The sequence below is a fragment of the Molossus molossus genome, unplaced genomic scaffold (assembly GCF_014108415.1).
Source record: "Molossus molossus isolate mMolMol1 unplaced genomic scaffold, mMolMol1.p scaffold_m16_p_16, whole genome shotgun sequence".
In the NCBI taxonomy this organism is placed as follows: Eukaryota; Metazoa; Chordata; class Mammalia; order Chiroptera; family Molossidae; genus Molossus; species Molossus molossus.
The window spans coordinates 41,555,403-41,568,233 of record NW_023425351.1 but is presented as its reverse complement, the minus strand read 5'-3'; the positions used below and the strand labels follow the sequence as shown (position 1 = coordinate 41,568,233).

The 12,831-nt window shown below is 46.1% G+C and overlaps 1 protein-coding gene across 3 annotated transcripts in view; it reads right to left on the bottom strand.

Moving 5' to 3' along the window:
* Positions 1-12,831, bottom strand: part of MATN2 (matrilin 2) — a 153,640-nt gene that overhangs the window by 8,990 nt on the left and 131,819 nt on the right. For all 3 annotated transcript variants that reach the window (XM_036264033.1, XM_036264034.1, XM_036264035.1), the window contains 4 exons: positions 7,037-7,159; positions 6,278-6,400; positions 4,636-4,758; positions 1,951-2,073 (listed from right to left, as the gene is read on the bottom strand). In XM_036264033.1, the coding sequence (XP_036119926.1) occupies positions 1,951-2,073; positions 4,636-4,758; positions 6,278-6,400; positions 7,037-7,159 (492 nt within the window). The remainder of the gene's footprint in view (positions 1-1,950; positions 2,074-4,635; positions 4,759-6,277; positions 6,401-7,036; positions 7,160-12,831) is intronic.

Sequence of the window (12,831 nt, the reverse complement as noted above, 5' to 3'; positions counted from 1 at the left end):
TCAGGATGAGAGGTGCCAGGCTTCTGCTGTCAGATCCAGGAAGGATGCAGTCCTGCTTGTTGGCTACCTCTTTGCAGGAGGGTCATTCCAACTTTCCTTGGGCATTTTCTTTGGGGTAGTTAAGTCCATTGATTTGCTTTCAGGACTTACTTTTCACCTAGTTCTAGAATTTCAGGGTTGAATAAGACCTTTAAAGGTCATCTAGTGCAGCTCCCCGGTTGTGTACATCTTTACAACAATCCTACCCAGCAGCTGGGCCTCTACACCTCTCCCCTGATACCCCACCATGGATGACGGTAGCTGTCATTGGTCAAGCACTCAGAATGTGCCAGCACTGGACTAAGCACCTTTAAATATATGATCTTATTGATTCCTCATAGATGAAAAAACTGAGATGCAGAGAAGTTAATCTGTCCAAATTCACACACACGTATGAATGGGGATTGAAATCCAGATCTGTCTGACCCCAAACTCTAGATCTTTACTAAGTAATCACACAGCGACCCTGAGAGAAATGCTGAGTGGCAGCTTCTCCTGTGTCCTTTCCTTCCTGGGGCAGGCAGAGGTCACAGAAATCTTAAACGAGGTGACGGTCACTGTGGTGTTGGAATGGTATAGTACCTCAAGTCTTTTTTGCTACAAAAACCCCAGTTTCTTCCTTTATTTTTCACTTGTCACCATACTGAACTTTCTCACCACAATGCTTTCTAAATTTTGTTTCTATCCTTTATCTCACATTTTTTTCTATAAAATAATACATGCACATGGAACAAAACTCAAGCATTACAAAAGAGTACATATGTGTGTGTGTATCTCTCTCTTACACACACACACACACACAAAATATATCAATGGTAATATACTATAAAAACCATTCAGCTCCATGCTTTTTTCACCTAAAATGTCTTGGGTATACATCTAGAGCTGCTTCATTCTATTTACTTATTTGTTTATTTATTATTTTTGGTTAACCCTCACCTGAGGATATTTTTCCATTAATTTTTAGATAGAGTGGAATGGAGTGGGGGTTGGGGGGAGAGAAACTTCAACGTGAGAAAGACACCATTGATTGGTTGCCTCCTGCATGACCCCAACCTGGCCTCAGGGATTGAACCTGCAACCCAGGTACATGCCCTTGACCTGGAATTGAACCAAGACCCTTCAGTCCTCAGGCCAATGCTCTAACCAGACTGGCCAGGGCTGCTTCACTCCTTTTAACAGCAATATAGTATTGGGTATAGCTGTACCATAATTTACCCAATCGATTTCTTATGGATGGACATTTACTTTCTATCCAATTTTTTGCTGATACAAATAATACTACACAAAACATTCTGATACATATAGCTTTGGGAATACATGCACATATTGGTAGGATAAATTCCTACAAGTTGAATTGCCTTTAATAATTGCCAAATTGCCCTTCCAAATGTTGTACCGATTCAGAGACTCAGTGATAAACTTTGTAATCACCTATTATAATATACCTTTGCCAACATAAAGAATCACCAACTTTTTGATCTCTGATAATAGGTTTAAAAAAAGGCATTGTAGCTTTAATCTCTTACTATTTCCCCTTCTTTGCTTTTATGGCTTTTATGTTTTATGTCATATTTAGAAAGGTTTTCCCTATCCTGAGATTATAAAATAATTCTCTTAAATTTTTTTTCTGCTGCTTTAGTGGTTTTACTTTTTTACGTTGAAACTTTTGATGCACCTCTCTCCTCCTAACGTGCTCAGAACTGAATGTCATTCTCCAGCACAGGGCACAACACAGGTCTCAAGAGATTTCCCACACATGCTGCAGAGAAACTCCTCCCGGTTCTCTACTTATCACATGCATTTGCCTCACAGGGGAAGCAGAGGTGAGGATTTGTTCCCTGAAAATACTCCAAAAGACAGTTACTCCTGAACCAAATTAAAGCAGAAAGCCAAGTTCAGATCACTTACTCTTGCACCGTCTCCCATCCTCTGCCAGAACAAATCCCTCTGAGCATTTGCAGATGTAGGAACTGCCATGATTAATACAAATGTGTTCACAGCCATGGTGGGTCGACTTGCAGACATCCTTCCCTGAGGGAAATGTAGGGGTGAGCAATCCCATCAATGTAGAAATGAGCTGGTTTGCATAGTCAGGTCAGGAGAGAGGGCGAAGGAATCCATTTTCCATCTCTGTTCACACCTCCTCTAAAACATCCCTTTTCATGCTACTATTAGGACAGGGCATGGTCCCGGGCACGCTCCCTCAGAAAGCTCTCACACCCTCAAGCCTGAATAGTAAGGTGGGTGATTGGTGTCCTGAATTTATTATTCGTTTTTCAAATTGTTCAACCTGCATTCAGTTTTGATTTCCCCCAAATACTGATTTTTTCCATAGACATCCCAAACACTCCTGTTTTTTAAAAAATTATTTTGCGAGAGTGAGGAAGGAGAGAGAGAGAAACATCAATGTGAGAGATTAAAACTTTGATTAGCTGCCTCCTGATGCCCCCTTCTGGGGATGGAGCCTGAAACCCGGGCTTGTGCCCTGATCAGGAATTGAACTGGCAACCTTTGGGTGCACAGGAGGATGCCCAACCAACTGAGCCACTCAGGCCAGGGTGAAACACTTGTTTTAACAGTCTAATGAACATTTCTCATAAAACTCTTCAAAGTAGTTACAGCCCTTCAATCTTTACAACACCCTGTGACCAGAGGAAGGCAGGAATAATTGCACCCAACTTACAAATGAAAAAACTCAGGAAGTTTCAGAGTTGCAGCAAATCGATGACACAGAAGAGGCACGGTGTCTGGAGGTACTCCTCCGTGGTGGGAAAGCCTACGGTTCTTTTCTGTCATTAGCTCCCTAAGAGGGGAAGCTCCCCACAAAGTTGCAATCAGTGTACTACAGAGCCCTCTAGAAAGTGGGAATGGAGGGATTTGATTTAGCAATTCAATTCCAGAGGTAGAAGTTGTACCTACTAAGCAACACATGGGTTGAATGAATAAATGGTGCATGTGTATATGCTTACATTGATAGAAATAGAAATAAAAGCATGGACAAACGGCTTGGGAGACATGGTCTCCACAGAAGGGACGCTGCAAAGTGAAGGTGAAGCAGGATGTTCAGGGAGCCCCGCAGAGTTAGGCCAGGGTCCCACGGGCCTCTCAGTAGTCAGTTCTCGCTAAAGGTAGGAGCCCTTCTTCCCGGGGAAAGATGAGAACAGTGAGTTCCATCGAACCCAGCTTTGTTGACACGTTGAGTGACCTCGTTTATCTCAAAGAAGTATGTGAGGAAATTCCCCCAAACCAACCTCAAAAGCAAATCAGTTTATTTTGCCTTAACTAAAAAAGGGCCATTCTGCTCACCGGAACAGAGTGTTACAAAAGCAGGTGGACAGTGTTGACCCCTCCCTACCCCACCCAAAGTAGGGATGAACAGCTCAGAATCCCACAGTGGAGAAATATCCTTGCCTGTGCTCTTTGTTTTTTCTCACCTGAGGATATGTTTATTGATTTTAGAGAGACAGGAAGGGAGAGACAAAGAAACAACAGTGTGAGAGAGAAACATCGATTGGTTGCCTCCCATATGTATCCTGATCAGGGACTGAAGTTGCAACCTAGGTATGTGCCCCGACTGGGAATCAAACCTACAGCCTTTTGGTGTACAGCAGTCTAGATGTTGCAATTAAGGTATTTTTCAGGTGAGATTAATATTTCAATCAGTAGACTTTGAGTAAAGTAGAATATTTTTCATAATGTGAATGGACCTCACTTAATTAGTAGGTTTTAGGAAAAAAAGACTGAGGTCCCCCCAAAGAAGAGGGAATTCTGCCAGCAGACTGCCTTTGGATTGAGCCACAACATCAGCCCCACCTAGTACTCCAGCCTGCTGGCCTACCCTGCAGACATCAGACCTACCAAACCCCATATTCCTTCCTCCTTTCCTCTCTCCCTCCCTTCTTCCCTCCCTCCCTCCCATCTCTATCTCTCTATTTCTCTCTCTCTCTCTTTCTATCTTTCTATTTATCTATCCATCCACACACACATACATCTATAAATGTATGCATGTATATATACACACATGTGTGTATAGATGTGTGTGTGTGTATATGTGTGCGGGTATACATATGTGTGTACACACACACACACGTACATCTTACAGTTCTATTTCTCTGGAGAACCCTAATACACCTAAGTAAACTCTCAGAGTCTGTTCTGAGTGATACATAGAAGCAAATGGATCAATTAAACCCACAGAAGACCCCTTCAGCCCCTCTACCCTGACTTCTAAGGGCTTCAGAGAAGAAAAAGCACTGTAATTAACCTCTGATCACTGTGACTGCTCACAGAGATTCTAACTCAGTCCCATGACAAGCTAGGCACTGCCAAGGCTCTGAGCATCCACAGAACTCCTGTGAAGAGGGACAACAGCTGGGAGAAAATGAAAAGAAGCAAAGAACCTGACAACTCAGGACCTCGGAGGGGAAATTCCTAACAAAGAGTCTACTGATCATTAGAAAACACTTGGGAGTGCCCATGGCAGGGGCTTGTAATTGTGACCTGGATTGCAAAGAAATATTTTAAAGATAAAATGAAGCTACATAACCAAGTCCCACAGATAGACAAGTTCATCTCTTCGTGGCGGTCACTCACTTCTGCAGCGTTTCCCGTCCTCGGCAAGCCGGAACCCCTCCAAGCACTTGCAGATGTATGACTCGCCACTGGTCACACAAACGTGCTCACAACCATGGTCTACTGCTTGGCAGACGTCTTTCCCTGAGGACAACAGAGCAAGTTAAGACCATTTCATCAACGTAACGTTTCCCTGGGCTTCACCTCGGAGGATCCATTCATCTCGGCCCCCGGAATCCAGAGCCCTTTGAGCTCAGTGATCCATGGGGAAGAGGGTGAACTTGAGGATGAGGTTCAGGGACTCTGATTTGAGCTAACTCTTCAAACCTCCTCACTATCATCACCATCCTCATTCACCAGAATCTAACTCAGTGTCTCATAAAAATGCAGTCCATCACCAGCTTTCTGTAGATGTAGCTTCTGATACCAGATGGGAAACACTTTTGGTATGGTTACTTAGGAAATCAAACCTCCCTTTAGATTAGCAGCACTGAAATCTAATTTTGGCTTTGTCCCTCCCATACTAAGTGATGCAGGAGAAGCACTTAGCCCCTTGGAGCCTTACCTTTCCTGTCTGAAAAATGAGAGGAATAATTCCAGCCACCCTCACTGCAATCACGAATTGCCCTTTGAAAAGTGCTTTGAGAAGCTGGAGAACAAGGTGATTGATAGGGATGGAAATCACTTGCTCAGGGTCACACACTCCACTTTGATCACACAGAGATGTGTCTTGGCCCCACCTAAGAGGCTTTGCATTTTGAGACGTAAGAATGGCCTCATCATAAAGTGGTCTCTGAGGGATTTGTGCTCTCAGAAACAACAATATTACTAGAAATAAAGAAACAAAAGCTCATAGAGTTTCAGCAACTTGCCCAGCTAATAAGTGGCAGAGAGAGAAGTTGACAGAATCTTGGGTTTCAGACGGAACATCTTTTCACTAAACCATTCTACTAACCCACTGCTTCTTGCCACGGGGTATAACGTGCAACTTCAGAGGTAGCTCTGGCTGTGACTTTTTCATTTGTGCATTTGTTTGTTTTCTTTTTTTTTTTATCCTCACCCGAGGACATTTTTCCATTTTTTGTTCAGGTAGAGTGGGAGGGAGAGAGAGGAACAGAAAGAGAGAGAGAGAAACATCGATGTGAAAGGGACACATCGAGTGGCTGCCACCCGCACAACCGACCAGAGCCGGGGACAAACTGCAACCGAGGTACGTGCCCTTAGCGGGAACCGAACCCGGGTCTCTCAGGACCACAGGCCGACGCTCTAACCGCTGAGGGCTGTTTGTTTTCTTTTTAATGGGCTTTACTGTTTAGGACAGTTTTGGATTCACAGAAAAATGGAAAAGATAGTACAGAGAGTTCACATAAACCTCCTTAGCCAGTTTCCCCTATAACACTTTCCATTAGTATAAACATATTATAATTAATGGAAAATATTGATACATCAACAAGTATCAATTAAAGTCCATAGTTTGTTTGCCCTTCCTTAATTTTTACCTACTGTCATCTTTCTGGTCCAAGATCCCACCCAGGATCCCACATTACATTTGGTGGTCATATGGCATTGAACTTGAGAGTCACTGACTCACACAGAGATCGGGATGGTGGATCTCATACAGGCTCAGACACACTGATGTGAGCCAACTCCAATAAAAACTTACTTCTGCAGGTTTTTCCATCTTCACGGAGTGTATACCCTTCAAAGCACTGGCACACAAAAGAGTCTTCATTGCTTACACATGAATGTTCACAACCATGGTCCCCCAGAGCACAAGAGTCCAATTCTGAGAACCGAGGTGGAATTAGAGAAACAGAAGAAGGAAATGATTCAGACACTAGTGACTTATTCGATCTTCAAAGACACATCAGACACCTTAAATTAAAACATAGTGCACATTTCAAACTAGAAAGCATGTCTATGAGCAAAAACTTGCAAATGGTAAAGAGCACATAAATTAAACAACAGTGTCATCTTCGTAGGAAAAAATGAAGAAAATACATGAAAAGACAGTTTACAAAAGGAGAGAAACAAATGGCCTATAAATATTAGAAAAATAAGTTCCACTTAATTGGTTATCATATAATATAAATAACGTATCTACACATCTACTTAAATATGCATGTATGTATCACACTTAGGTAACCCATTCGTTCATCTGTGCATTTAGTTAACAATATTTCACAAGTCAGGCATTTTCCTAGGCTGGAGATACATCAGTGAAGAAAACAAAGTTTCTGCCTTTGTGAAGCTTACATTTGGCAGCTAGGGTGGTTCCCAGGGAAGTAGGGGAAGACAATCAATAGACAAACAAATATATGTCACACAGGGGAAAGTGCTGCGGAGGAAAAGCAGGCCAAGGGAGGCAGAGCACGCCTGCTGGGTTGGAGCACAAGTTCCTCTCGGACTGGAGGTCACTCACTTCTGCAGCGTCTCCCGTCCTCTGCGAGCCGGAACCCCTCCAAGCACTTGCAGATGTATGACTCGCCACTGGTCACACAAACGTGCTCACAACCATGGTCTCCTGCTTGGCAGACGTCTTTCCCTGAGGACAACAGAGCAAGTTAAGACCATTTCATCAACGTAACGTTTCCCTGGGCTTCACCTCGGAGGATCCATTCATCTCGGCCCCCGGAATCCAGAGCCCTTTGAGCTCAGTGATCCATGGGGAAGAGGGTGAACTTGAGGATGAATCTGTCATTTCACATGCTGCAGTCAGATAAGGTGACACTGAGCCGAGCCCTGAAGAAAGAGATGAGTGAGTGTGTGGCATCTGGGAAAGAACAGCACCCCCAAGAAAAAATTTGCAAACTCAGAGGTAGAAGCATGCTTGGCACGTCTCAGGAAAGGCAAAGCGACCAGTGTGACCCAAGCAGCGCGGGCCTGGCCAGGGAGGGATCAGGGACACATCACCCGGGATTCACAGGCAGCGGTTGGATCTAAGTGAGAAAGGGTCATGGGGAGTTTGAGCAGTGGAGTGACATAATGCGATCTGACTTCTTTTCAAAGGGAAGGCTGTGCACAGAACGGGGCATAGGTAGGGACGCCGCATGGAGGGCGAGGGAAAACCAACAGCAATGATCGCAGTGTTCAGACCAGGCTGGGGGGAAGTGGTCAGATGGTGGCCCTAATTTTTTTTTTTTTTTTGGTTTATCTTCACCTGAGCATATTTTTTCCATTGATTTCCAGAGAAAGTGGAAGGGAGGCAGGGAGAGAGAGAGAGAAACATCGATGTGAGGGAGACACATAAATTGGTTGCCTCCCACACGAGCCCTGACCAGGGCTGGGGATCGAACCGGCAATCCAGGTATGTGCCCTTAACTAGGAATTAAACCTGAGACCCTTCAGTCCACAGACCAGCACTAACCACTGAGCCAAACTGGCTGGGGCAGATTGTGGCCCTGTTTTAAAGGTAGAGCCTACAAGATTCGCTGATGGTTTGATATGAAGAGTCCATCTTCATATGGACATGATGCATTTCTGAGCATCACCTCAGCCATTTCAGATGGAGCGAGAGTTCAACAATGGATATGCACTGAGTTATGAAGCAAAAGCTCTAAAGATCATAATCGCTTTTAGAATCAGGCACAGACCATACATTTTTCTCTGAGGCATTTTTGCAGTATTCTGTTTTGGAGGGGAGCCCTGAGAACCACCCCCTGGGTCAGTTAAGGTAACCCCTTGTATTCTCATTCACCAGTGAGGGAAATGAAGGTTAATGCTTGCCAAGACCAGTTGCTAGTAAGTGATAGCATCGGACTAAAAGTGTAATCTTCTGACAACGAACCCTCTGTTCTCCCCAACTTCGCTGCATTGCTGCATTCTCAGGTAAGCTTGCGAACAGGAAGGGGATTCTGCCTGTCTTCCTTTGAGCAGAAGCACAGCCAAACTTCTTGAACCATGGGAAGCACGAAGTGAATGGAAATGATAACTACAAAAGAGAGTCGAACGGAGTCGGCCCCTCCTGTTTGCTCTGAAACAGCACTTGCTGCGCTAGGCACTCTCGAGTCATTATTAATTCAGAACATTTTCTCACGTAGTCTTGAGTGGAAATACAATTGAGGGATCCGCAATACAGACAGCTGGCTGGCTGTGGAGGTAAGCATTTTTTCCCCACCATGAATTTATATTAAGAATACTCTATTTTCCAAGGTAGTAAAATAGCTGTAACTCTTTTGGGCCAGCCTTGTCAAGCCATAGTCCAGACAGAGCTCCCTGAGCACATCCCTTCTTTCTAGTTCCCCCATGCTCCGGGCTGTCCTCTTAGCTGCAGCTCACACTTTCACCTTAAAGAGTGGGTGAGTCTTCCCACAGAGACCCTGAGGGGCCACTTACACCCAGGCGTTCCGAGCCATGGTCTGAAGCTGACCTGGCTGCAAAGCACTGTTTCCTTCAGAAGCCTGCGGAGCCCCAGCCGCTGACCACAGGGTCATGTCTTCACCCTTGGCTACCGGTAACCCGGGAGCTCCCAGCCTACTTGCTGAGTTCTCCTGGGCTTTCACATTAGCAGCTGTTTGGAAATTTTGTTGTGTGCATGCTGTAAAAACATGTGGAGGGTTTGGGTTTTTAACCTTTCCCCTCCTGGTCCCCTTCAGAGCACCTGATCAAGAGAGAGTAGCACAGTTTAGTTCTCAGCCTCAGACCAGCATTCAGAATCCCCTGCAGAGACATTTTATAAGGCAAAACAGGCCTGATTCGAAATTCAAACACAGTAGAGGGCAAATTTCCCCTATGGAGGGGTTTCTGGCAAGATTTACCCAAGTTACAGACCATGCCTGTGACCCAGCACCCCACTCCTGGAATTCCCTCCTACAGACGGCGCTCCCACATCTGGACTCGTGCACCGTACGAAGGGCCAGCAACAGGGGACGAGCTAGACAACTGTCCGCGGTGACATTACACAGCTGTGAGGGCGAGGGCATGCTCTCCGAACGACGGGAAGAAACCTCCAGTAAACACGATTGCGTCAAATAAAAAAAGGCATAACCAATGGACACAGACAATATTTGGGGGAAAGCAGGAGTGAGGTGAGACAGGGAGGAGGGGGTCAATGGGGGAAAAAGAGGGGACATCTGTAATACTTTCAACAATAAGGATAAATAAATAATGTGATTTGGAAACTAAAAGAAAAAATGGTACACCATTTTTGTCTGTGTATGTAAAAGGAGGAAATAAGACTATATATTTGCATTTGCTTTTTTTCACCTAATGAAACATGAAAGATAAGTAATAAACTAACAAAAATGGTATGTTAGCTATCTGTTGCTATGTAAGAAGTGACCCCAAAATGTAGCGATTTAAAACGACAAACATAACCCCACAGTTTCCAAGGGTCTGGGACCCAGGAGCGGCTTAGCTGGGTGGCTGCGGCTCAGTTTCTCATGAGGCTGCAGCCAAGCCCTCAGTGGTGCTGCAGTGAGCTCAGGCTCCGCTGCCCTGGAGGAACTGCTCCCGAGCCCACCATGAATTTACTGGCAGCCTCTGCTCCCCACTGGCTGTCGCCTGGAGACTTTAGTCCCTCTCCAGGTGGGCCTTTCCAGCATGGCTTCCCCTGTAGGGAGTCATCCAAAAAGTGAGAGCAACCAAGTGATACACCAGCATTATTTCCATATGCTATTGGTCACACTGACCAACAGCGGAGGGGACTAAATAGGTAAGTGAATACCAGGAGATGGGGATCACTTGGGCCATCTGGGGGGCTGGCTGCCACCAGTTACTGATAGGAGGTGGAAGGAGGGAACAGAACAGGAGGGCGAGAGTGGAAGCAAAATTTCTTAATTCATCTTTTGGTTTTAATTTTTAACCATGTAAACCTCTTACCTATTCTAAAATTAAAATAAAAATTCTTAATGGGAAACAAAAGATTCAGTTAAAAGTACATCTCTCTCTCACCTTTGATACCCTCCATCATTTTAAAAAAATATATATATTTTTACTGATTTTTAGAAAGGGAGGGAGAGGCAGAGAGATAGAAACATCAATCAATAAGAGAGAGAAACAGCCATCGGCTGCCTCTTGCACGCACCCTATCAGGGATCAAGTCCACAACTCAGGCATGTGTCCCGACCAGGAATCGAACCAGTGACCTCTTGGTGCGTGGGATGACACTTAACCACTGAGCCACACCAGCTGTGCCTCCATCATTATATTTAAAGGCTGCACCACCATTCATATAGCCAGTCTCTTACTGGATGGGCATTTAGGTGGCTCCTAGTCATTTGCTGTTACAGACACTATTGCAGTGGGTATTCTTGTTTTGCAAACAATGTGAGGTCATATCTGAAACATAAACACCCTAAAGCAGTAATGCCTAGTTAAAGGGTTTGACCATTTAAAAGCTGATAAATATTTTCAAATTGTCCTCCAAGGAGGTTATAGCAATTAATGTAAGATAATTTCTGTATCAGGGGATCCAGGGTGCTGCCAAGGCTTTGGATGATTTCAAAGCCTCATGGATGATTCCAGTAAACTACGAGGGGTGAGAAGCTGGCAGTGGACCTGGACCTGATGTTCAGAGACCTTCCCAAGTGTCCAGATTATTCTGTGCCTCCACCATCATGAACTAAACGCCATCATCTTTGCCTTGGGCTGTTGATCACTTACTGATGGGTTTCTTTTTCTTTTTTTAAACCTCTTTTTTTTTTCACCCAAAGATATTTTTCCGTTTATCTTCAGATAGAGTGTGAGGGGGCGGGTTGGGGGGGTGGAGAGAAACATTGGTTGGTTGCCTCCTGCATGACGTGGACCGGGGACCAAACTGCAACCGAGCTGCGTGTCCTTGACCTGAATTGAACCCGCGCCTCTGGTCCACAGGCTGACGCTCTAACTGCCGAGCCAAACCGGCCAGGGCAGTTACTGATGGGTTTCTGCACACCACTTTCATCCCCTCCAATCCACTGTCCCCCACTCCGACTCAGTCTGAGTCCTCCTTCCATCCTGGAATGCTTCCTGAGAGTCTTGGATGAGAGAGAATGCTTGCAAGATTCGCAGGAACCCTGCACCTCATCTGGCCGCTCTCCCCCAGTTCCGAGTACTTTCAGACGTCAGCACTTCAGTACTGAGCCAGAATTCCTCCCATCACAGGGCTCTGCACGGCCACTCCTCTGCCTGGGACACTCCTTCCTCCATTACCACTCCCAGATGTCTCCACAACCTCCTGGCACAGGACCTCAGAGCACCAGGCATCTGCCCCTCGGTCGTGTCACAGCTGTCACTCAACAGTTCATATGTGGTTGGTTTGGTTTGTGCCCGCCTCCTCCCGGAGCGTGCTTACATGGGCTCTGATCTCCAGAGACCCTGGCCTGCGTGTGCCCTTCTCTCCTGCACCTCCCAGCGCCAACTTAATGCCTGGCACTCAACAGGCCCCCAGTAAGTACCCACTGAGCACAGTGAAACATTCCTGTTTTCCACTCTGCAAAGTGAGGGTAACAGACCCACCTCCTGGGGTTTTTGTGCAGATGTTTTACGTGAGAACCAGCGGGGTGCGGATGTTGGCAGTCCGCTGGGCTCCGCACTCTCTCCCACACACCTGCCTTACAGAGTGCACACTTCACATTTGTTCAGCCAAGTGTGGGGTTTCTGCATGTCGGGGATGTTCTGGATCACTCAGAAATTAAAGAGCCACACGTGGTGGAGTAGAGAATGCCCAAGTTATACTGTCGCTAACTTCCTGCCCACAGGCTCTGGCTGCTTTCACTCACCGAGTCTGGAGCCAACTCGGAGCCAGCTTCTCCCACAGCCTCCCTGCTAGGAAAGTACTTCAGTGGGTCCCCACCAGGCAAAGGGAGCCACCACCCCGACTCACTGTGATGGGGAGCCTTAGCCCGGGCAGAACCGTGGGCACCCCAGCGAGGAGTTCGTCCATTCAGTGTTGACGGAGCACTTCCTCTGTCCCAGGCACTGCCTTCACTTTCAGGCTGAAAGGGACCTCGGAGAGGAACTGGGCCAACCCGTTCGTTTCGGGGTTGAGAAAACTGATGGCCAGAGCGGGGAAGTGACTTTCCCAGGTCCCTTAATCTGCAGAGGCGAACGGTCCGCTGAGCAGTGCCAGAGGTGTGGTGGGATCACAAGTCTCTCCCCGCCATGTCCCCTGGTCCGGCTGCACCTCCAGTGGTCATTCTGGGTTAGTAGAGTCTGCTCAGACGCACTGTAGATTCTCAGAAGACAAATTACAATCGTTTTCTCAAGGGAGGCCAGGCCTCCAAATAGTTTACTGTA